We start from the raw sequence: 25,451 nt of genomic DNA on the forward strand, positions 1-25,451 counted from the left end.
TTTTTTTTTCCTTTGTAATCTGAGTATTACAAGAGTGAAACAAGAAAAAGGAGTAAGGAGTGGGACATAAGGTGTCTGAAAGTGACCTACCATCTGAAAGTGAAGTGAAAGTCCCTCAGTTGTGTCTGACTCTTTGCGACCCCATGGACTATACAGTTCATGGAATTCTCCAGGCCAGAATACTGGAATGGGTAGCCTTTCCCTTCCCCAGGGGATCTTCCCAACCAGAGATCAAACCCAGGTCTCCTGCATTGCAGGCAGATTCTTTACCAGCTGAGCCACAAGGGAAGCCCAAGAGTACTGGAGCGGGTAGCCTATCCCTTCTCCAGTGGATCTTCCTGACCCAGGAATAGAACAAGGGTCTCTTGCACTGCAGGTAGATTCTTTAACAACTGAGCTATCAGGAAAGCCCAAAGTGAAAGTGAAAGTGAAAGTCGCTCAGTCGTGTCCGACTTTTTGTGACCCCATGGTCTATAGAGTCCACGGAATTCTCCGGGCCAGAATACTGGCGAGATTCCCTTCTCCAGGGGATCTTCCCAACGCAGGGATCAAACCCAGGTCTCCTGCATTGCAGGCAGATTCTTTACGAGCTGAGCCACAAGGGAAGCCCATCTAGCTAAGGGTTATATTAACTACTTAAAAAAATTTTTCACACTTAGTAACAAATAAAATACATCAACAGATTCAAAAATCTACTTCTATTGTTATATACATTTTTTCCTCCAAACAGTAGCTTATAGGAATACTAAAAATATTAGGAATAACAGTTGGCCATCAGATCAGGTCAGTCGCTCAGTCGTGTCCAACTCTTTGCGACCCCATGAATTGCAGCACGCCAGGCCTCCCTGTCCATCACCAACTCCCGGAGTTCACCCAGACTCACGTCCATCCAGTCAGTGATGCCATCTAGCCATCTCATCCTCTGTCGTCCCCTTCTCCTCCTGCCCCCAATCCCTCCCAGCATCAGAGTCTTTTCCAATGAGTCAACTCTTCGCATGAGGTGGCCAAAGTACTGGAGTTTCAGCTTTAGCATCATTCTTTCCAAAGAAATCCCAGGGCTGATCTCCTTCAGAATGGACTGGTTGGATCTCCTTGCAGTCCAAGGGACTCTCAAGAGTCTTCTCCAACACCACAGTTCAAAAGCATCAATTCTTCGGCACTCAGCCTTCTTCACAGTCCAACTCTCACATCCATACATGACCACAGGAAAAACCATAGCCTTGACTAGACGTACCTTTGTTGGCAAAGTAATGTCTCTGCTTTTCAATATGCTATCTAGGTTGGTCATAACGTTCCTTCCAAGGAGTAAGCATCTTTTAATTTCATGGCTGCAGTCACCATCTGAAGTGATTTTGGAGCCCAGAAAAATAAAGTCTGACACTGTTTCCACTGTTTCCCCATCTATTTCCCATGAAGTGGTGGGACCAGATGCCATGATCTTCGTTTTCTGAATGTTGAGCTTTAAGCCAACTTTTTCACTCTCCACTTTCACTTTCATCAAGAGGCTTTTGAGTTCCTCTTCACTTTCTGCCATAAGGGTGGTGTCATCTGCATATCTGAGGTGATTGATATTTCTCCCCGCAATCTTGATTCCAGCTTGTGTTTCTTCCAGTCCAGCGTTTCTCATGATGTACTCTGCATATAAGTTAAATAAGCAGGGTGACAATATACAGCCTTGACGTACTCCTTTTCCTATTTGGAACCAGTCTGTTGTTCCATGTCCAGTTCTAACTGTTGCTTCCTGATCTGCATACAAATTTCTCAAGAGGCAGATCAGGTGGTCTGGTATTCCCATCTTTTTCAGAATTTTCCACAGTTTATTGTGATCCACACAGTCAAAGGCTTTGGCATAGTCAATGAAGCAGAAATAAGATGTTTTTCTGGAACTCTCTTGCTTTTTCCATGATCCAGTGGATGTTGGCAATTTAGAAGACTTTTTTTTAATTCCTTAGACAGTATAATTAAACCTTAATAAAAGTGCAATAAAGTGAAAGTCACTCAGTCGTGTCCAACTCTTCATGACCCCATGAACTATACAGTCCATGGAATTTTCCAGGCCAGAATACTGGAGTGGGTAGCCGTTCCCTTCTCCAGGGGATCTTCCTAACCTAGAGATTGAACCCAGATCTCCAGCATTGCAGGCAGGTCTAAAAAAATTCAATCAAATAAAATGTGGAACAGAACAACTGCAATGATACACCTGTCAGCAGGCCAAAGGATTCATATGTCTCGTTTACAAGTCCATCAAACCACAGCTGTAGATGGATGGTGTCACTAGTGTGTGTCATCATTCAGTCCAGCTGAAATATTGATTAAAGCTAGAACTAGAGAGGCATGAAATGGACTCATAAAAATGAGATCATGGTCATTAAAAATGACTAAAACTTGGGTGACTAAAGAGAAAATAATAAAGTAAAAAAAATAACTTGAAAATCACAAAGAAGCAAACAGGTTTGGAGGACTTGATCAAATAGCCCCTCAGACTCCACCGTCTCATCTTCCTAGTATGCTTTCTTCAATGACAGAAGCCAAAAAGATTAAAACCAACGAACCTATTTTCCTGATTCACTTGTAGTTACACTTTTGGGTAAAATTTAGGTTCCACCAATAGGATATACTAGCATGAGATGTGAGAGGCAGCTATGAGGAGGAAGGCACTCTCCTATTGCTTTTGGCTGTTTTTCTCCAGCATGACTGAACAGATGTGGGCTGCTCCACAGTAGCAATCCAGTTTCCAGCTTCCAGCTTGAGGATGTCAAGAGAGAGAGTAAAAGTAGTAACCAGACTCTGTGCTCCAGTGTCCAGGCACAACTTAGTGGCAGTTACCTTATCCTGGCTAGCTCTCCTTGGGCAACAGCTATAAAGCTATGTTCTCAACTGTCCCATGGCAGTCTCCTGATTCACTGTCTCCCTGACTGTGGCAGATGGAGTAGCTTTGCTGGCTGGCCAGTCCTGCAAGAATCTGGGAGTCATTTCAGAAAGCTGAGCTAGAGATCGTTCCTCCAGTGCTCCCACCGATTTTTTTTTTTAACAATCTAGTCCCCTGTATTAAATTTCTTCTTTGAAACTATCTAAAGTGTTTACTGTTTCACAACTGACCAGTAAACTAAGCTGGCTAGAGCAGAAACTCACTTCGAAATAGCAACAAGTTATATTTCGAGCTTTTCATAATTCAGCAATCGTAACTCAAGAAACACAAAAGCAAAAAGTAAGGCAAGATGCTTTTAACCCTATTTCATAAACAAAATAAATGAAGTTGTGAGAAATGAAATCTAATATTATAAGAATAAAAGAAAGGTAGACAGGCTTCAAATTTAAGTCCTCAAATTATTAAATCCGGTGGTCTCCCCTCCATACTAGCAGTGCCCAAGTGTAATCCATGGATTCTTGGGGATCCCCAGTGACTCTATAAGGGAAGGGGTTCCTTAAGTAAAGTATGCTCTCATAAAAAATGTTATGATGTTATCTGTTTTTCCTACTATGGTCACATTTACAGTGATTATGCAAAACAACAGTGCATTAAACCACTGTGTCTTAGCACAAATCAAGGTAGCAGCATCAAGTTACGTAAGCAATTCATTATATTACAACTATACACACTCAAATTCAAAAAAAAAAGCCAATCTCTCTTAAATCCTTAATAAGTGAAATCTAATTTTATGAAATCTCAAACATTGTTTTACATGGTCTTTTACTTCTATGTGACAAAACTGAACATACGCACAGTAGTTCTGTTACATACCTAAAGTACGCTGTTGCTAAAGAAAAAAACACTAGTGCATTGTTTGAGCTACAGGTTGAACTCAATGAATTTTTTTCATGGAGCACTGTTTTTACCGGATATTACAACTTATAAACTACAAACTATGATTATTCAGACATCAGTATTTGACAGACATTTTCTCAAAAAAAGGGGAGCCTGTCACTTGAAAAACAAATGAGACTATCTGCTGCCAATGATAACTATGGAATTTTCAGGCAGAAGTTGCAACTTCAGAAAACTTGTTTCTGTCACTATGAGAGTGATATCTTCCCCATACTTTAAAGGCTTTTCTGGTGAAATCAAGTGGTATTAACAATTTCTATTTGTTTTATAATATAGATGTTCTTCCAACATTTGGAAGGAAATCTTTTCCAAATTACCAATGCATTGTGTTACTAAATCATGCATGGATTAACAAGTCAATCCAAAGAGCAAGGTAAGATCCTCGGAGCATCTTTTGTTCTAATACTTGGTCTCTGACCCAGTTCCTGATAAAGAGCTCCTATATCACTTGGCATTTCCTAGGTGACAGGAGCATCTTTTGTTCTAAAGAGATGACTCTTGGTGGGCTCCATACTGACTTCAGGATGGGCCAGAAAGACTAAGTCATGATGAGAAGCTTGCAACTTGGAGCCCCATGTCCCATCCTCTAGAGAGATATATATGAGGGACTGGAGATTAAGTTAACAAACAATCAAGCCTACTTCATGAAACTGCCATAAAAATTCCCAAAGTACAAGGTCTGGAGAGCTTCCAGATTGATGAACATATCCATATGCTGGGAGGGTGGTACATCTCAACTCCACAAGGCAGAAACTTCTGGCTTGGGACTTTCCAGACTACAGAGGTGTGCTCTATACACCTCTCCATCTGGCTGTTCATCCTTTATCATAGCCTTTAATATAATAAACTAATAAAAAGTGTTTCCCTGAGTTGTGAGCCATTATAGCAAATAATCAAACTTGAGGGGGTCACGAGAACTCCCAATTTGAACTCAGGTCAAACAGAACATAGGTAACCTAGGGACCCATTACTTGTGACTGGTGTCTAAGGTAGGAGTTTTGTGGGACGGAGAATTTAGCCTGTGGTATCTGCTGCTCACTTCACGTAAATGGTGTCAGAATTGTAAAACACCCAGCTGATGTCATAGAACTGATCATATATAGGGAAAAACAACCTCACATATCTGGTATCAGAGGAATTAAGTGTGAGCAGAGGAAGAAAAAGTAATTATAGTCTTTAATGCTAGGAAGACTGACTGACCAGACTATCGGTCCTTAATTGAAATTCTGAGATTTGCTCCTTTAAGCAATGGAGAAGGTTTAGTATAGTTTCACTTTAATTACAATAATTTTCTCCATGATGTTCATAAAGCTTCTTCTTTCCATAGGTTATTTTAGAACCATACAGCAATACTGAATTATTATAACCTACATGCATATCAAATACACATGATTTTAAGAACAGATATTAAGAAAGTAAAACATTATTTTAATAATGATTGATCCTAAATTTAATCTCTTTCTAGAGTTTAGTAGAATGATTTCTGTAAAATATGTAATGAGCTATCAATTTCACAATGAAAAATAATCCTCTATGATTTTCTTATGTGCTTATTCAAAAAAGGAACAGAACATGCTTTCAGTTCAGTTCAGGTGCTCATTCGTGTCCAACTCTTTGCGACCCCATGGACTGCAGCACGCCAGGCCTCCCTGTCCATCACCAACTCCCGGAGTTTACTCAAACTCATGTCCATTGAATCAGTGATGCTATCCAACTATCCCATCCTCTGATGTCCCTTCTCCTTCTGCTTTCAATCTTTCCCAGCATCAGGGTCTTTTCAAATGAGTCCGCTCTTCACACCAGGTGGCCAAATTATTGGAGTTTCAGCTTCAACATCAGTCCTTCCAATGAACACTCAGGACTGATCTCCTTCAGAATGGACTGGTTGGATCTCCTTGCAGTTCATCGGACTCTCCAGAGTCTTCTCCAACACCACAGTTCAAAAGCATCAATTCTTCAGTGCTCAGCTTTCTTTATAGTTCAACTCTCACATCCACACATGACTACTGGAAAAACCATAGCCTTGAATAGATGAACCTTTGTTGGTAAAGTAATGTCTGCTTTTTAATATGCTGTCTAGGTTGGTCATAACTTTTCTTCCAAGGAGTAAGCATCTTTTAATTTCATGGCAGCAATCACTATCTGCAGTGATTTTGGAGCCCCAAAAAATGAAGTCTGATACTGTTTCCACTGTTTCCCCATCTATTTGCCATGAAATAATGGGACTGGATGCCATGATCTTAGTTTTCTTAATGTTGAGCTTTAAGCCAACTTTTTCACTCTCTTCCTTCACTTTCATCAAGAGGCTCTTTAGTTCTTCTTCACTTTCTGCCATAAGGATGGTGTCATCTGCATATCTGAGGTTATTGATATTTCTCCTGGCAATCTTGATTCCAGCTTGTGTTTCTTCCAGCCCAGCGTTTCTCATGATGTACTCTGTATATAAGTTAAATAAGCAGGGTGACAATATACAGCATTGACGTACTCCTTTTCCTATTTGGAACCAGTCTGTTGTTCAATGTTCAGTTCTAACTGCTGCTTCCTGACCTGTATATAGGTTTCTCAAGAGGCAGGTCAGGTGGTCTGGTACTCCCACCTTTTTCAGAATTTTCCATAGTTTATTGTGATCCACACAGTCAAAGGCTTTGCCATCGTCAATAAAGCAGAAATAGATGTTTTTCTGGAACTCTCTTGCTTTTTCAATGATCCAGCAGGTGTTGGCAATTTGGTCTCTGGTTCCTCTGCCTTTTCTAAAACCAGCTTGAACATCAGGAAGTTCACGGTTCACATATTGCTGAAGCCTGGCTTGGAGAATTTTGAGCATTACTTTACTAGCATGTGAGATGAGTGCAACTGTGCAGTAGTTTGAGCATTCTTTGGCATTGCCTTTCTTTGGGATTGGAATGAAAACTGACCTTTTCCAGTCCTGTGGCCACTGCTGAGTTTCCAAATTTCTGGCATATTGAGTGCAGCACCTTCACAGCATCACCTTTTAGGATTTGAAACCGCTCAACAAGCTTTAGTAGGAAATGATTTCTAATTGGCAAAAGTAAATTACAAAAATTTAGCCTTTGTAAAAAATTCCATCCAATGCCAAGAGACAACCTTGGTAAAACACTACGCTTTCTTTCAACCAATCCTCTCTTCATTATTAGAATAAATATGAACCAAATTCAAGAGCACAAGCATGTTAGTGTCAGCTGAGTAACACTGCAGAAAAAGCACAGTACAAAAACCTATGAACAGTACTCGCCAACATTTCAAGACTGCCCAAGATAAAACATTTTTTTCCTGTAAAGTCAGAAATACACACATCAAAACATAACATTCACCTTAATAAATCCTTCCAAAAACTTACACACCAACTACCAAACATTTCTCTGCTAACTCCGAAATACAGAGGGCCATCAACAATAAATCAGACTTCAAATGTATACATTATTTATCATTCATAATTCATTTTCTCATGAAATGGTACATAAAATGACAAAAGGAGTCCAAGTTAGTTCAGAAGAGCCAATTTAGCCCATAATCTAATTGAACTACAATGTATGTAAGATTGTAGTTACATCTACAATGTAAGATTTTGATTTAGGTGGGAAGAAAGTTCTTTCATTATTTTCCTCACCTACATAAGGCTAACCCTAGGGGAAACATTTTTCTTTTTTTTTAATAAGCCAAACTTATACTTACCATCAGCAAAGATTTCTAGGCAGAGAAGTGATATGAATAGAAAGAACCGTTTGGAAAGTTAAGAATTAAAAGTGCTGAACAAGTGTTTGAGAAGAGTTGTAATAAGAATATGTACCAGGGCAGAAAAACTGAAGGAAAAAGTAGGCACGTAAAAACTGAAAGAGAAACACTGAAGGGGAAAGCAGGCACATAAAAAGTGACAGAACTGCCAACTACACGGTGGTTCTGGGAGGTGAGCAAAGCTGGAGGGGACAAAAAAAAATAATCACTGAGCCACCAAAAGGCAGGGGATGCCCTTGAAAGAAAAAGGCAAAGATGAAGAAAGAGATCATAAGCAGGTGAATGGAAATGAGGAAAAGACCATTCTCAGCCTTACTCTGCTTCAACTGCGGTTGCTGTCCTCACCACTCACCTCCTGAGCCAAAAACACTCCTGCCTCAAAGCCCCAGCCTGGGCCACACTTCCCTCAGATTTCCTGGAGGTTCAGCCCCTCTCTTCCTGAGGCATCTGTATAAGTGAGACATTCACCACCCAACCCTCCATCTAAAATACCACACCCTGTGTCTGAACTACAAACCCATCCCTGTCACCCTCTGTCCTACCCTGCTCTGTTCTTCTTCATAAACTTACTACTACCAGACATTTTTTATTTACTATTTACCATCCGTCTTCCCCCTATGTTAATGCAGACACTTCTTGATATTTTTAATGGCCTAAAAGCGTACTTGATTTGTATTAGGAAATCAATAAATATCTGTTAAGCAAATAAAGGTTAATATCTAGACTGGAATAGAAATAAAAATTAATGAGTGATCTTCATAGTGGCACTAGTTAGAATACTTCAGAATATATACTTCATCCATTGAAAACTTCTCCAGATAAAGGACAAATAGCATAATAAGGTGTCATGTTAAAAGAATACTTAAAAGCATGAAGACATAATAGAAATTGTGCTGCTCACTGCACTCTCCCATTCTTTTCCAACCTTATCGTTGCTAAACTCAGATTCTCCAAAACAGTGATGTCCAATAAAACTTCCTGTGATGGTGGAAATGTACTATTATCCACGCAGTCCAATACAGTAGCCACTAGTTACATGTTGATGACTACTGCCCATTTTAAATGTATCTATGGCAACAGAAAAACTGAGCTTCAGGATTATTTAAACTGATGTTAAATTTAAGTTGCCACATGTAACTACTGGCAACTGTATTAACAACTCAGTTCTAAACAGTCTTGCTCTGTTTTTAATAGTTGCTGCTAAATTTATAACGGCAGCACTGTTAAGTAAGAAAAGGGATAATAAAGGAGGCATACCCTGAGTTTGTCATCTATTTCATCATGTTTTCTGACTTGGAAAAAGCAAAAATTATCATTCTGTATTAGTCAACAAAAAGTGCAAATGCCATAGCTATCATTTTGTCCTAAAATTACAGAAAATAAAGTTATGCAAGCAATTCTAAAGTGTATGTCTAACAGAATATATGCCTAACTGCACCTAATCAGCTACAAGTTATCTGCATACCACTGTAGCATCTTATTTTTCGGCTTAACTGACTTTTGGTGAATCATGCATTATGCATTAGAAATCTCTACAGAGATTTAACTTCTATTTCACTTTTTTCTTTCTGCAGTTGCTTAACAAATTTGGTGAATGGGAAAAATTATCAGTGTTCAATTAGTAAATCCGAAAACTTCTCAACATAAGTGATTCACCCTCAGCAGGGTTGAGAAGACTAGACTGGAATCTGTTTATAATTTTTGCTTTAAATCTAAAAAAAAAAAATAAAAAATCAATTTTAGACTAGTCAAGCAATATAACTAAGACTAGAGTTCTGGGACAGAACTTAAACATGTTTCTCACTTTCTGTGCAATCCTTACCAAACAATTCAAGTTCTTCTGTAAAAAGAAATACAGCATTTTTTTAAAAAATACAATGCTTCTAAATTTGTGAAGGGTCTACCACTTAACACTCACTCCAGCGTGTTATACTAATTTCTCTAAAACTTAAGTCAATATGTGGCATTATTTTCTATGTTAAAATTACCTACCCAAATCCCTCTTATCTTTTGATCCATACTTTGATTGCTCAATTGTAGCACATCTTGTTCTGGTGGGCATATACTGTTTTTTTCCTGTTTTAAAAAAGTTCAAAAGAATTTAATGATCAAGAAAGAAAGAATATTACTATTTGATTTCAAATTGGGCAAAAGTGTTGTATGGTCATGTCTATGACAGAGTTTGTCATGACACAAAAACTTCACACAATCTCTTCTCTGATTAATACACCTATGATATCTCAGTATCTTGCACTGTTTCCTAGTCTTCTTTGCATTTTTAATTGCAAAATTCCTAACACAATCATTTCACTTCTCATTTAAGCTGGAGGCAGGAGGCACTCATTTGACAATTCACAATATCCAGTCTAAACAGGGGATAAAAGTAATTTAAAAATGTGCCTCAACTATATGCTAACAGTACTACAAAAAAGTTTTTTGTTTTTGTTTTTGTTTTTTTGCCCCAGAAACCAGCAGTATTTATTTACAGCTTGGAATGTTACTAAAACAATACTTCTTAATTCCTTATTATGCACAGTACAAGCTTTCCTTGAAATGTTTCCTTTTTCTCTCAAAAATGAAAAGTAAAAATACACCGAGGCCAATAATCGCCCTACCAACTACTGAAAATGTAGTTACTTCTTCAATATTAAAGTTCACAAACATTGTGTTCACAAATATGTGTTCTCCTCTCAAATGACATAATTTTCTTTCTTTTCTGATATACTTGGTTATATGAAAATTTCCCTACAACCCCAAATGTGACTTCTATGGAATATTAATTTAAAAACTAAATTTTTCTAGTCATCAAAAAAACACGTGTTTAGTTCTTCTAAAAAAGACCTTTAGTTACAAGTTTTACTCTAGTTTATAACAAGGAACCATTATGTATTTAGCATTAGAGACTTTTATTTCAAAACATAAATGTTTTGTCAGCACTAAAACCAATAGATGACAAAAAGTTACCAAGGTTTGTTTACGCCTTAGCCCTGTTTATAACAGATTTTACACTTAAAAAAAGAAGAGAGAGAGAGAAGAAATTGAAAAAACAAAAACCCTTGCCATTATTTGAAAGAATTAAGTTCAAGCATCATTCCTTCCAAAGGACACCCAGGACCAATCTTCTTTAGAATGGACTGGTTGGATCTCCTTGCAGTCCAAGGGACTCTCAAGAGTCTTCTCCAACACCACAGTTCAAAAGCATCAATTCTTCGGCACTCAGCTTTCTTCACAGTCCAACTCTCACATCCATAGATGACTATTGGAAAAACCATAGCCTTGACTAGACAGACCTTTGTTGGCAAAGTAATGTCTCTTCTTTTGAATATGCTATCTAGGTTGGTAATAACTTTCCTTTCAAGGAGTAAGCGTCTTTTAATTTCATGGCTGCAGTCACCATCTGCAGTGATTTTGGAGCCCAGAAAAATAAAGTCTGACACTGTTTCCACTGTTTCCCCATCTATTTCCCATGAAGTGATGGGACCAGATGCCATGATCTTCGTTTTCTGAATGTTGAGCTTTAAGCCAACTTTTTCACTCTCCTCTTTCACTTTCATCAAGAGGCTCTTTAGTTCCTCTTCACTTTCTGCTGTTCTTTGGAAGGAATGATGCTAAAGCTGAAAACTCCAGTACTTTGGCCACCTCATGAGAAGAGTTGACTAATTGGAAAAGACACTGATGCTGGGAGGGATTGGGGGCAAGAGGAGAAGGGGACAACAGAGGATGAGATGATTGGATGGCATCACCGACTAGATGGACGTGAGTTTGAGTGAACTCCGGGAGTTGGTGATGGACAGGGAGGCCTGGCGTGCTGCAATTCGTGGGGTCACAAAGAGTCAGACATGACTGAGTGACTGAACTGAACTGAACTGATGGTCAATTTTCAAGTAACAAGGCATTTCACATACAACTGAGAAAATGCTCAAAAAGAGTTTTTTATCTAGAACAATCCCTTGAAAATTTCCTCACACTCTGATCACTCCAACACTTCACACTCCTTTAGCACTTACACTTTTATTCAAGAAGAGGTCTGCATTTAAATATATATATTCACTTATATTTATTTTCTGTCCTTCCCATATTTAACCACTCCTTCCAAGAATTAAAAATAAACAAGAGATTTCATTTTTCCTCAGCAATTATAGCATAGTAATTTAAAGAATCTGCTGAATGCATGACATTTACTTACTTTCTCAGTTTTAAACCATGTAATACTATTATGACATGACTAAATTTAAATGCTGAATCAAGACTATTTCCTAAAGACAGTCATCCTTAAAAATTTTTAAAAGATGTAAGTTGTAAAATGGAAAAAAATTATTTTTACCTCATAAGCTATATGTTCCCACTTTGATACTGATACTATTATAGTACAATCACCTCACTATATTTTTACAATTTTTTTTCTCAATAATCTCAAACCAACTTTATGAATATACTATACAAATTATTCAATTATTAAATATGAGTTAGCATTCTGGTTAGAAGGATAGTTCAGTTATCAATAAAGAAATTAAAACAACAAGCAATTTGTTCAGTAAGATAATCAATGAGATGAAACCAGAAACTCCACCTCTCTATCATTTCTTTCAAGGGGAATATAAAAGTACTTAGTGCATACTTTTCAAGAGCTACACATATACACATACATACAAATTTTGTTTCTTCAATTAACACACTTTCTAAAATCAGGTTGCTTTCTCCCTAAGAGCACCTATTCAAATCTTTCATTTTGTCCATAACATTTTCACTACTCCTTGTCAAAATTCTTGAACAGGTGTTAACATGTGGCTTAAAGAACATTTTCTAATTTTCACACAACAAATAGGGTATCTTTCTGATGACAGTCTTATAATCCTAATTCTTCTCTGCATATGCTGTCTCATGTCACAAAGTCTACCACCTGTATTAAGAGTTGACAGCTATCACTCTACAATCGTTTCGTCCTTTCCACTAGAACACGGAACCATGTCTACTCAATTTCCTGTTTCTTTCACCTTAACCAGCTGTCTTCACTCAAAATCTTTTTTTCTTTTTCTACCTAACTTCATTTTCCTCCCAAGTCTCAGAACCTTAAAAGATATGAAATGTTATTCTCACATATTAATTCCTTATTTATACCACTATCTTTTTTCTAACTTCTTGTAACAAGTTTCTCAATCTTGTTCAAGAGAACTTTCATTGGTTTCAAAATGGCTTTTTTATACATATTATCAAAAATAATTCAACAAGCACTTTTTGGAGAAACCATGACATCCTAGTATAATGGTGGGACTATAGACACTCTATTGCCCTGTTAAGTTTACAGTTTGGTATGCAAGAAAGGCACAGCAAATAATTTCAAAATAACACAGTACTCATTAAGACAGAAGTACACTCTGGGTGTTAGAAGCACTCAGTTTAACATAGAAGCTGGACAAAATGCTCTCAAGCCAGCAGTTCCTGAGCAATGTCTTAGAGCCCGAGAAGAAATCAGACTGGTGGTAAAGGCCAGAGGGGATTCCAGACAGAAGTAACATGTGTAACGACAGGAGAAATAGCATTGTGTGGATGAGAATTTTCAAGCTATTTTCCATTACTACAGTGTAAAGTGAGAAGAGGAAAACAGTGGAAAATGAAGTTAGAGATGTAGGTAGGGGCCAAAACACAGTTTGTCTTGAACTTGGACACAGCAATTGAGTCTGTCTTATACAAAGCTTCTGCCATCACCTATTATCTGTGTGAGATAGGAGTATCTCAGCTTTGGAGACACAAGACCATTTGTGGAGCAAAAATACTAAGATTACCTTGAAAGTCTGAGATTAAAATATTTTATCAACAACATTAAACAGCATTTAATGCCAATCAGTAGCTATAAACATCTATATGAATGGGATCTTTCTGGCTGTTTTCTAACTTTAAGAACATTTATAAACAAAACCAAAAAATTCTCTTCAAGGACAAGTTAGTAACCACACTTTTCAAATCCAGAATGCACAGAAATACCTACATTTTATATAATGCAGTTACTACATCATAATGAGATGGAAATAAAGAAAAAAACTCGGCTATATAAGCATTAATTATTTATATTATGAAGAAAAGTTAAGAGTCCTGTGTAAAATTTTCTGTATATGCATGTTTGTTTATTTTGTTCTGCTGTATAAACCTTCTTCCAAGATCTTTATTTTGGAGAAGGGCTGGAGTTGAGAGAAGGAAAATTCTGTTAAACAGTAAATCATACCAGTAATTAAAAAAATACTTTATCTTCAAAAATAATACTAAGGTCTCTACCAACACTTAACATCTATAAAACAAATAACTGTGCCCTATTTAAAATTCTAGAAATTTTTAATAAATAACACCTTTGGATGTTCCATATTTTAAAACAATACTATACGAAATGTTTTATGAAAGAATATATAACTTAAATATAATCTTTTACCTCCAAACTGGAAAAAAATACAGTAGCTAATAAAAACATATGCACTTTCAACTACAAGAAGAGTCAAAGCTAAAGTCATTCCTTTTTTTGTCCTTCACCTCTGCTTAAACAAAACACAGCCCCAAACAAAAGTTTTCATTACATTCTACTTAAAATATTAAGAAAGAGAAGTAACCTTACTTGCGTCTGCTTGGCTGCCCACACTGATGTATCTGTCACTGCCAGGAAGCGCTGTTTGGTAGTAAGTTGTCTCCTCCTGCTGAGGGGTCTTGGCATTCTTTGCAGTAAGGAAAGCCACTGCTAGCTCCAAGTTCCCATTACTGTCCTTCAAATATCAAGAACAGAACATCAAATATTTTGGAGTAAGTATACATTTGCATATGATTTATGTAATTTTCTCCATAACAACTCTAATAGTAAAACTCATTTTCAGACTTAAAATTATACTATGTCATTCTTAATTTTACAATATGAATTCACTGTAAACACAGTATACTATATCAACCGTAATTCCTTTATCTATTAATTAAAACTAATATAATGCAAAAATCAATTCTATAAATAATCTGTTTTCCATTACTTTTTTATATCTGCTTAACAAAAGTCCAATCATAAACTTATACTTCGAAGCAAATGAACAAACTAAAAAATGTTTTCTGGAACTTGCTATCTAAAAGAGTGAAAAACAAATATTTAAAATAGTACTTCAGCAAACAAGAATAACAACAGATATTCTCTTTAATATTTATGCTGAATGCCTCAGTTCAGTTAAGTTCAGTTGCTCAGTCATGTCCAACTCTTCACGACCCCCTGAATCACAGCACTCCAGGCCTCCCTGTCCATCACCAACTCCCGGAGTTCACCCAGACTCACATCCATCCAGTCAGTGATGCCATCCAGCCATCTCATCCTCCGTCGTCCCCTTCTCCTCTTGCCCCCAATCCCTCCCAGCATCAGAGTCTTTCCAATGAGACAACTCTTCGCATGAGGTGGCCAAAGTACTGGAGTTTCAGTTTCAGCATCATTCCCTCCAAAGAAATCCCAGGGCTGATCTCCTTCAGAATGGACTGGTTGGAGCTCCTTGCAGTCCAAGGGACTCTCAAGTCTTCTCCAACACCACAGTTCAAAAGCATCAATTCTTTGATGCTCAGCCTTCTTCACAGTCCAACTCTCACATCCATACATGACCACAGGAAAAACCATAGCCTTGACTAGATGAACCTTTGTTGGCAAAGTAGTATCTCTGCTTTTGAATATGCTCTCTAGGTTGGTCATAACTTTCCTTCCAAGGAGTAAGCGTCTTTTAATTTCATGGCTGCAGTCACCATCTGCAGTGAGTTTGGAGCCCAGAAAAATAAAGTCTGACACTGTTTCCACTGTTTCCCCATCTATTTGCCATGAAGTGATGGGACCAGATGCCATGATCTTCGTTTTCTGAATGTTAAGCTTTAAGCCAACTTTTTCACTCTCCACTTTCCCTTTCATCAAGAGGCTTTTGAGTTCCTCCTCACTTTCTGCCATAAGGGTGGTGTCATCTGCATATCTGAAGTTATTGATATTTCTCCCGGCAATCCTGATTCCAGCTTGTGCTTCTTCCAGTCCAGTGTTTCTCATGATGTACTCTGCATATAAGTTAAATAACCAGGGTGACAATATACAGCCTTGACGTACTCCTTTTCCTATTTGGAACCAGTCTGGTGTTCCACGTCCAGTTCTAACTGTTACTTCCTGACCTGCATATAGGTTTCTCAAGAGGCAGATCAGGTGGTCTGGTATTCCCATCTCTTTCAGAATTTTCCACAGTTTATTGTGATCCACACAGTCAAAGGCTTTGGCATAGTCAATAAAGCAGAAATAGATGTTTTTCTGGAACTCTCTTGCTTTTTCGATGATCCAGCGGATGTTGGCAATTTGATCTCTGGTTCCTCTGCCTTTTCTAAAACCAGGTTGGACATCTGGAAGTTCACGGTTCACATATTGCTGAAGCCTGGCTTGGTGAATTTTGAGCATTTCTTTACTAGCGTGTGAGATGAGTGCAATTGTGTGGTAGTTTGAGCATTCTTTGGCATTGCCTTTCTTTGGCATTGGAATGAAAACTGACCTCTTCCAGTCCTTTGGCCACTGCTGAGTTTTCCAAATTTGCTGGCATATTGAGTGCAGCACTTTCACAGCATCATCTTTCAGGATTTGGAATAGCTCAACTGGAATTCCATCACCTCCACTAGCTTTGTTCGTAGTAATGCTTTCTAAGGCCCACTTGACTTCACATTCCAGGATGTCTAGATGAGTGATCACACCATCGTGATTATCTGGGTCGTGAAGATCTTTTTTGTACAGTTCTGTGTATTCTTGCCACCTCTTCTTAACATCTTCTGCTTCTGTTAGGTCCATACCATTTCTGTCCTTTATCGAGCCCATCTTTGCATGAAATGTCCCCTTGGTATCTCTAATTTTCTTGAAGAGATCTCTAGCCTTTCCCATTCTGTTGTTTTCCTGTATTTCTTTGCATTGATTGCTGAGGAAGGCTTTCTTATCTCTTCTTGCTATTCTTTGGAACTCTGCATTCAGATGCTTTTATCTTTCCTTTTCTCCTTTGCTTTTCTCTTCTCTTCTTTTCACAGCTATTTGTAAGGCCTCCCCAGACAGCCATTTTGCTTTTTTTGCATGGCTCAGATCATGAACTCCTTATTGCCAAATTCAGACTGAAATTGAAGAAATTAGGGAAAACCACTAGACCATACAGGTCTAAATCAAATCCCTTATGATTATACAGTGGAAGTGAGAAATAGATTTAAGGGCCTAGATCTGATACATTTGAGTGCCTGATGAACTATGGAATGAGGTTCGTGCTGAATGCCTACTTACAGGCAATTTAACAAGCAAATATCAGACTCATAAGAAAACAGCATCAGTGGCCTGAAAGCTTGATAGAGAGACACACAGAACTCCAGAATACTGTGGAGATGAAAATTCTACCCAAATTAAACACATAAATAATATTCTAAAAATTCAGAAGAAAAACAGATGCTAAAAATACTAAGAATTTTTGACAGCAAAATCATGAGAGAAACTTGCCCAGTTATCTCTATATTGTCTCTACAGTTAACAATAAAACAACATTAGCTCTATGACTGCTAATTGAAACCACATTATGAAATCCAGGTATTAATAATGAAGCTATCTTTGTATCAAAGGCCAGAACACACAATACTGTGGAAGCCTTCAGAAATTTAGTTTACAAAGTTTAACTGGAAGCCAGTGGAAGGTTTTGGACAGAAACATTTTAAAAGAATTACTGTGGGTATATGTGGGGAACAGACTATAGGACAGAATCGGCAGAAGCAGAGCCCAATATTATTTGCTATCATATCAAATGTGGGGAGGGATAAAAAGAGAAAGATAGGATGATCCCACAATCTGATGTCTGAGCAACTGGAACAACTCAGCCCAACTCTACTTCTAACAGCCTTTGAGGAGAGAAAACAGTAGGAGTGCACATTTTAAACTTTGTTACCTATGAAAACTGTCATTAGACTCTTAAATGACTCATCCAAAACACGAGTTTAACATAGTCTGCTGCTGCTGCTAAGTCGATTCAGTCGTGTCTGACTCTGTGCGACCCCATGGACTGCAGCCTACCAGGCTTCTCCATCCATAGGATTCTCCAGGCAAGAACACTGGAGTGGGTTGCCATTTCCTTCTCCAGTGCATCAAAGTGAAAAGTTAAAGTGAAGTCGCTCAGTCGTGTCTGACTCTTAGCGACCCCATGGACTGCAGCCCACCAGGCTCCTCTGTCCATGGGATTTTCCAGGCAAGAGTACTGGAGTGGGGTGCCATTGCCTTCTCCCAACATAGTCTACAGTTTGTGACAAACCAGACGCAAAACAATTTTAATAACAATGGCTAACATTTATTGAACACTAAGTGCCAAGAAATGTACCAAATGCTTTCCATATACTCCCTCATATGATAATAATGATAAACTGAATGCAGCAGGGATCTATACAACTTGAAGGTCACTTACTTTGAACATACAAAGAAATTCTCAATATAAAAGTGCTAAAAATCAATCAATAACATTGTGGCTCCCAAAAGTAGACTCTGTATCAGTATTGTGCTGATAGTCAACCCATTATTAAACATTTTACAAATTTATACTGAGCAACAATTAAGATTTAAGTACACTGTTTTCTTCCCCAGATACTGGTAACTGAAACAAGTTAAAAAAAAAAATGTGGTCACATAACTTAGCTCAAAGGAAATGTGGACACTACTTTAATTTTTTATGTTTATTTAATTAAACATATTCTACATGTTTCCTAAGTTTTAAAAAAAATTTAAGTGAATTCCCCAAATTTGCCCTGACAAGGTAATAGGTCTAACCCCAGACTCAAGTGATACAGAATGGGAAAGGCCATTTCTGAAAATAGACGTGGAATGATTGTCATATTTAGCAGAAAAAAGGATGGACTGGCAATCATCTAAATGTCATAATCATAAAAATTGAGGTACGACATTTTTGCTTCCTTTCCAGCTACTTGAGAGCGGCTTCATAAACCACACTTTAAAATGCTCCTAACAGTACTGGTTGATCATTTTCCTGATGCAGGAAAAAGCTGAAGCAAAGCTTCCAGTAAAAGCAGAAATTATGTGTGGTACTGGGAGCAGGCTGCTTGGTTTCTATTCCAAGCTCCTCCACATGTTAACTATGTGATCTTCAGCAAGTCATTTTAACCTCTCTGTTTCTCCTTACCCTTTAAAAGGTGGATAAAAATAACACCTACTTCAAAGTTACTAGGAGGAGGAGTCAGCCACACAAAGTACTTAGAATAGCACCTAGTACTTACTGTAAGTGCTTAATAAGTGCTAGTTCTTACAACTACAATGATGATGACTGTGATTACAATCATTCAAAGGGAATTATTTCTAGAAAACAAGGAAGAACTTCTGGCTCCAAATCAAAAATAATGTAATGTTGTCTTTCAGAGCAACGTACAAAGGACTGAAGCTGTGTGTGTGCCTACAGTAGCCAACTGCTCTACTGTTGATGTCAGACTTTAGCAGTGATCTATAAATACACTTCAAGTGGAGTTCTGGTTCTGAACATCTTTCCTTCATTCGCTCTCTTTCAATCTGCATATCCATGTGATCTGACTCATCTGGGTGCCTCTGTGTGGCAAGGAGTATATTTCACAAGATACAACAAAAATCATGCCCTTTTTTGTGCATAATCGAACAGTTTGATGTTGAATGATCTTAAGCACTCAATTAACTGAAGGTTAGCTGATTTGTATTTCTCCTTCCTGGAAGATTAAAAGGGAAGCTTCTGATACTGTATTAATTTTTTTCCAATTCCTCTTCCTCTTCTATGCCATTCTACCCCTCCATCCCCAATTAAACACTACAATGTCTCTTGAGTAAACTTGGCCATTAGTACTTGGGAGTCATATCACTCCATTTTGCATGAAAACTGTTTCATGTGGAGGGAGGTCTTCTTTCACTCCAAGGCATCATGGAACACCAGGGTGCTAAAAGCTAATGTGTTCAAAATTGCAGTATGTTATGTTAGTTCAGTTCAGTTGCTCAGTCATGTCTGACTCTTTGCGACCCCATGGACTGCAGCACGCCAGGCCTCCCTGTCCATCACCAACTCCTAGAGTTTACTGAAACTCATGTCCATTGAGTCAATGATGCCAACCAACCACCTCACCCTCTGTTGTCCCCTTCTCCTTCTGCCTTCAATCTTTCCCAGCATCAAGGTTTTTGCAAATGAGTCAGTTCTTTGCATCAGGTGGCCAAAGTACTGGAGTTTCAGCTCAAGCATCATTCCTTCCAAAGGACACCCAGGACCAATCTTCTTTAGAATGGACTGGTTGGATCTCCTTGCAGTCCAAGGGACTCTCAAGAGTCTTCTCCAACACCACAGTTCAAAAGCATCGATTCTTTGGCGCTCAGCTTTCTTTATAGTCCAATGCTACGTTAAGTAAGGCCTTTACTTTATAAAAGTTCTTCCCTGTATCTATGGTACTATCCATTGCATAACTAAAAAACTCAACTTTCCAATATGGTAGGTGGTGGAGATGAGGGTGTAACAGAAACTGTATCTCATGAAACAGAGGGCATACCTTCAAGGCCTGCTGTAGAATCTGGGCATCATTAATACCCGTAATTTCTCGTAGTTGATTCAGAAACGTCTGCTGGTGCTGGAAGAAAGGAAAAACCGAAAGCGTTATACTCAAATCTGGAAATGTACAAAGACCAGAAAATAAATGACCTTCGGGAAAAAGGACAGAAAACACAAAATAGAGTAAAAAACAAAAAAATATAGAACTTGAGAAAGACTGAATACATTTCATTATTTTAGGAAGAATAAACCACGCTGTGTGAGTCCTTATTCCATTTTCACGTTTCTAAAAAGCTGATTGATTCTTCCTGTCTGATGTATGCCATCTAATAAGAGAAGGAGTGAACTCTGTGATAGCTAAACCTAAGAAGAACAAAGGCAAACAGGTATCCACTGGTGTACTTTAACTAGGGGATGAGACCCCAGAATGAAACTGAGGCAGCCCTATGAAACTCTCGGGGAAGGCAATGGCACCCCACTCCAGTACTCTTGCCTGGAAAATCCCATGGACAGAGGAGCCTGGTAGACTGCGTTCCACAGGGTCGCTAAGAGTCAGGCACGACTGAGCGACTTCACTTTCACGTTTCACTTTCATGCATTGGAGAAGGAAATGGCAATCCACTCCAGTGTTCTTGCCTGGAGAATCCCAGGGACGGGAGCCTGGTGGGCTGCCATCTATAGGGTCACACAGAGTCAGACACAACTGAAGTGACTTAGCAGTAGCAGTATGAATCTCTCCCTGCCCCTAAAGTCAGCCAGCATCTAGGCATTTAGGATGTATGGAAAAAATATGCCTTTGGCAAACAAGCAGTAGGTGGATATATTACACTGGGGGATGACTAAACCACCACACCCTATTCAAGGGAGGGAAAAAGAACACCTCATTCTCCAATCTGTCATAAAAGATTCAAAATAAAATTGATTACTTGCTCCCATTTGCTGTGTGTGTTAGTTCCTCAGTCATGTCAGGCTCTTTGCGACCCCATGAACTGTAGCCCTCCAGGCTCCTCTGTCCATAGAATTCTCCAGGCGAGAATACTGGAGTGGGCTGTCATTCCCTTTCCCAGAGGAACTTACCAACCCAGGTATCAAACCTGCATCTCCCAGATTTTTTTGCAGGCAGATTCTTTACTGTCTGAGTCACTTGGGCCCATTTGCTTTAGATGTGTTTATACTCTACTGATGTACCATACTCTACTAAAGAGAAAAACAGGTAGGATAGGATTCTACTACCAAAACCCTTCCCTAAACTTCCCTAATTAAAAATACGGTCCTCCCTCCATCTCTACATTTCTTAATACAAGTTCCCCAAAACTGAAGACAGAACCATGAAATAGAGAAAGCTCAATGGGTGATATGACATGGAAAGCAAGTCCCCTCTAGAATAAAAGGATCTGTTGAAATCTTGTCTTCTCACTAAACATTCTTACATGACATTTATTAAATGTCACTCTATACTTCCTCCTCTAGCATCCAGTCCAAGTTCTAGATAAGATACAGGGGAAAGGACAAAGAGTGTCTGCTAAATGATTCCACCTTCTTCAACAAGCCCCATGTGCCTCATTCACTGAGCAGAACAAAGTCATGTCATGTGGCCCTTCATGGCTGCAAAGAAGGTTGAGAAATGTATTTTTCAGTTAGGCAAAAAGCTTCACTTCAAATCTGTTGCTAAGGAAAAAGAAAAGAACGAAGAATGTACACTAAACAGCCACTGGCAGTATCCACTATGACATCAACAAATGTTAATTTCCATAAAAATCTTACTAAAAGCTGAGATAACTGAGACTAAAAATAAAATATATAATAAGGTATATGAACAAAGGTCATATAAACAAAACAGTTGATTAGAAGAACTGAACTGCCGAATTTAGCGTGCTGAAATATGAGAAAAGTAAAATTCTCTTTAGACATGTCAATTTTTCTACTTTCATTTTAAAAATTACCAATAGCAAGCAATGGAACCAAAACTAACTTACACAATCCCCAACATTACAAATTAAAGATGTATACAAATTATACAGAAATTCTCTTTATCTAATTCCACATTTTAGTGAACATAAAATACTTGAAAGATCTTACAAGCTTGTTTGTAACCACCCACACCAGCACTCCAAACCCTATTCTTTACACAGAATATAATTTTCCTCAACTGCAAATTATTCAATTGTGTATCAGGGAAAGATTTCTGAATACCCCAAATAAATTAATCATTTGTACAAATGATGCTGGCTATTATTTATAATGCAATTTGAATGGAAACAATGCAAATGTCCTTCCACTAACAAAGTTTTAAGTTGTAATGTGCAGGACAATGCCCTGATAAATCTATCAATAAAGAAGATTTCCAGGCCCCACACCCAGAGAGAGTGATTCCAGAAGCATCTGGATCTGCTAAGGGATCTTCATTTTTAGTAAACATCTCAAATGAGTTTGATACAGATGAGCCTAGAAACACGGTTTAATTTAAACAAACAACTGTGTATTTTTAAACAGCAAATATATAATCTATATAGAAGTTAACCCTTACAAATCATATTAAGCTAAGCTTAAATCATATTAAGCTAAGATTACAAAAATAGTGTCTATGTTAACGAGTACAAAAGAAGTGAAGAGAAGTCGCTCAGTCGTGTCCGACTCTTTGTGACCCCATGGACTGTAGCCCACCAGGCTCCTCGATCCATGGGATTTTCCAGGCATGAATACTGGAGTGGGCTGCCATTTCCTCCTCCAGGGAATCTTTCCGACCCAGGGACTAAACCCGGGTCTCCTGCATTGTAGGCAGACACTTTACCATCCAAGCTACCAGGGAAGCCCAATGAGTACAAGGTAAGATGTAAAAAGAATGTAAAACCCAGAAAGCTTACAAAGCCTGCATTAGACTCCCAATTCTTCTCCAATCTCTGCATCAACACACCTTGTCACTTCTCACTTCCTCCCACTAGCTGTTGCTGTTCAGTCGCTAAGTCATGTCCAACTCTTTGTGACCTCATGGATGCAACACACCAGGCTCCTCTGTCCTCCACTATCTTCTAGAGTTTGCTGAAATCCATGTCCATTGAGTTGGTAATGATACCTAACCATCTCATCCTCTGCCACTCCCTTCTCCTTTTGCTTTCAATCTTTCCCAGCATCAGGGTCTTTTCCAACGAGTTGGCTCTTTATATCAGATGGCCAAAATACTGAAGCTTCAGAAACGTTATTTCCTTGCTGCACTGATGACTGGCTTGGCCATGAGACAAGCTTTCATCAATGGCATATTAGCAGAAATGAAATGTGCTTGCATGGTTGGGCTTACCCTCTTGAACTTGTGCAATTCATTAAGAACATAACCTGGATAGCCCATTTGCCCCAGAAGAATGAGCCACATGAGAAGAGCCACCCCAACCAAACAATCTAAACATAATATTTGGGATGTCACTAACTTTTGGTGTGATCTGTTACAGTGACAGGTGACTGCAAGTGAGTACAATAAGAATATTCATATAGAAGTATTTTATACAGAAAAGCAACATCGAAAACTTTGTTATCATTTGGTGTGTTTTGTTCATTTTTCACAATAACGTCAGCTAACTATCCTAAGAAAATTATTCAGGTGCGTGTCTAGCATGGCTCTTGATCTCATGAATTTTGACTGAAAGTGAAATAATGAAAAGGATTAGGATGAGAAAGAAGGCTGACTGGGAAAAAGAAAAGGTAAATGAATTTTCTTAACTAACCAAGAAATGGGAACAAGATTATTAGAGGTAAGTAAGGAGAAAATTCTAAGTTTATGGAAGAGAAACCACCTCATCCGTTAAGTTTTCCTATTTGCTACTGGCATCTTCCAGCTGTGCTTTTTTCCTATCTTTGAAAATTTGCACCTTCATTTCCTCCAATCTTATGATTTTGCTGCTTTTATTTCTGTTGTGATTAAGACCCTGGTCTTCTTTCAAGGTTTGCACCTTCTTATTTACCAAACTTCTGGTCCTTGAAACGCCCTGATCCTTAACTAAAAATGTCCTGTCATGTGGTTCTCTCTTCTTTGACTAATGATTTTGGATCCAAAGTGGACCTAACAGACTATCATCTCCAGAATTCCTTTTCTGAGCTGAGGTCTTCCTTGCATAAATTTCTTATCTACTACAGTATAATTGCACTCATCTCACACACTAGTAAAGTAATGCTCAAAACTCTCCAAGCCAGGCTTCAGCAATACGTGAACCATGAACTTCCAGATGTACAAGCTGGTTTTACAAAAGGAAGAGGAACCAGAAATCAAATTGCCAACATTTGCTGGATCATTGAAAAAGCAAGAGAGTTCCAGAAAAACATCTATTTCTGCTTTGTTGACGATGCCAAAGCCTTTGACTATGTGGATCACAATAAATTGCGAAAAATTCTGAAAGAGATAGGAATACCAGACCACCTGACCTGCCTCTTGAGAAACTTGTATGCAGGTCAGGAAGCAACAGTTAGAACTGGACATGGAACAAAATAACAGACTGGTTCCAAATAGGAAAAGGAGTACGTCGAGGCTGTATATTGTCACCCTGCTTATTTAACTTCTTTGCAGAGAACATCATGAGAAATGCTGGGCTGGAGGAAGCACAAGCTGGAATTAAGACTGCCGGGAGAAATATCAATAACCTCAGATATGCAGATGACACCACCCTTATGGCAAAAAGTGAAGAAGAACTAGAGAGTCTCTTGATGAAAGTGAAAGAGGAGAGTGAAAAAGTTGGCTTAAAGCTCAACATTCAGAAAACTAAGATCATGGCACCTGGTCCCATCACTTCATGGCAAATAGATAGGGAAACAGTGCAAACAGTGGCTGACTTTATTTTTCTGGGCTCCAAAATCACTGCAGATGGTGACTGCAGCCATGAAATTAAAAGATGCTTACTCCTCGGCAGGAAAGTTAGGACCAACCTAGACAGCATATTAAAAAGCAGAGGGTTACTTTGTCAACAAAGGTCTGTCTAGTCAAGGCTATGGTTTTCCCAATAGTCATGTATGGATGTGAGAGTTGGACTATAAAGAAAGCTGAGCACCGAAGAATTGATGCTTTTGAACTGTGGTGTTGGAGAAGACTCTTGAGAGTCCCTTGGGCTGCAAGGAGATCCAACCAGTCCATCCCACAGGAGATCAGTCCTGGGTGTTCATTGGAAGGATTGATGCTGAAGCTGAAACTCCAATATTTTGGCCACCTGGTGTGAAGAGCTGACTCATGTGAAAAGACCCTGATGTTGGGAAAGATTGAAGGCAGGAGGAAAAGGGGACGACAGAGGACGAAATGGTTAGATGGCATCACCAACTCAATGGACGTGAGTTTGGGTAAACTCCGGGAG

General features: G+C 38.5%; 1 protein-coding gene across 7 annotated transcripts in view; it reads right to left on the reverse strand.

Annotated features, from left to right (window-relative positions):
• The window catches only part of USP25 (ubiquitin specific peptidase 25), a 164,343-nt gene that overhangs the window by 119,987 nt on the left and 18,905 nt on the right, over positions 1–25,451 (reverse strand). For 3 of the 7 annotated variants that reach the window (XM_025282223.3, XM_025282207.3, XM_025282232.3), the window contains exons 2-4: positions 20,126–20,203; positions 14,181–14,325; positions 9,572–9,655 (exon numbers count right to left, since the gene is read on the reverse strand). In XM_025282223.3, the coding sequence (XP_025138008.3) occupies positions 9,572–9,655; positions 14,181–14,325; positions 20,126–20,203 (307 nt within the window). Of the gene's footprint in view, positions 1–9,571; positions 9,656–14,180; positions 14,326–20,125; positions 20,204–25,451 lie in introns of those variants that run through there. The other 4 variants (XM_025282229.3, XM_025282221.3, XM_025282251.3 and 1 more) reach the window with 2 other exon arrangements.

Source organism: Bubalus bubalis, chromosome 1 (genome assembly GCF_019923935.1).
Source record: "Bubalus bubalis isolate 160015118507 breed Murrah chromosome 1, NDDB_SH_1, whole genome shotgun sequence".
Taxonomy (NCBI): domain Eukaryota; kingdom Metazoa; phylum Chordata; class Mammalia; order Artiodactyla; family Bovidae; genus Bubalus; species Bubalus bubalis.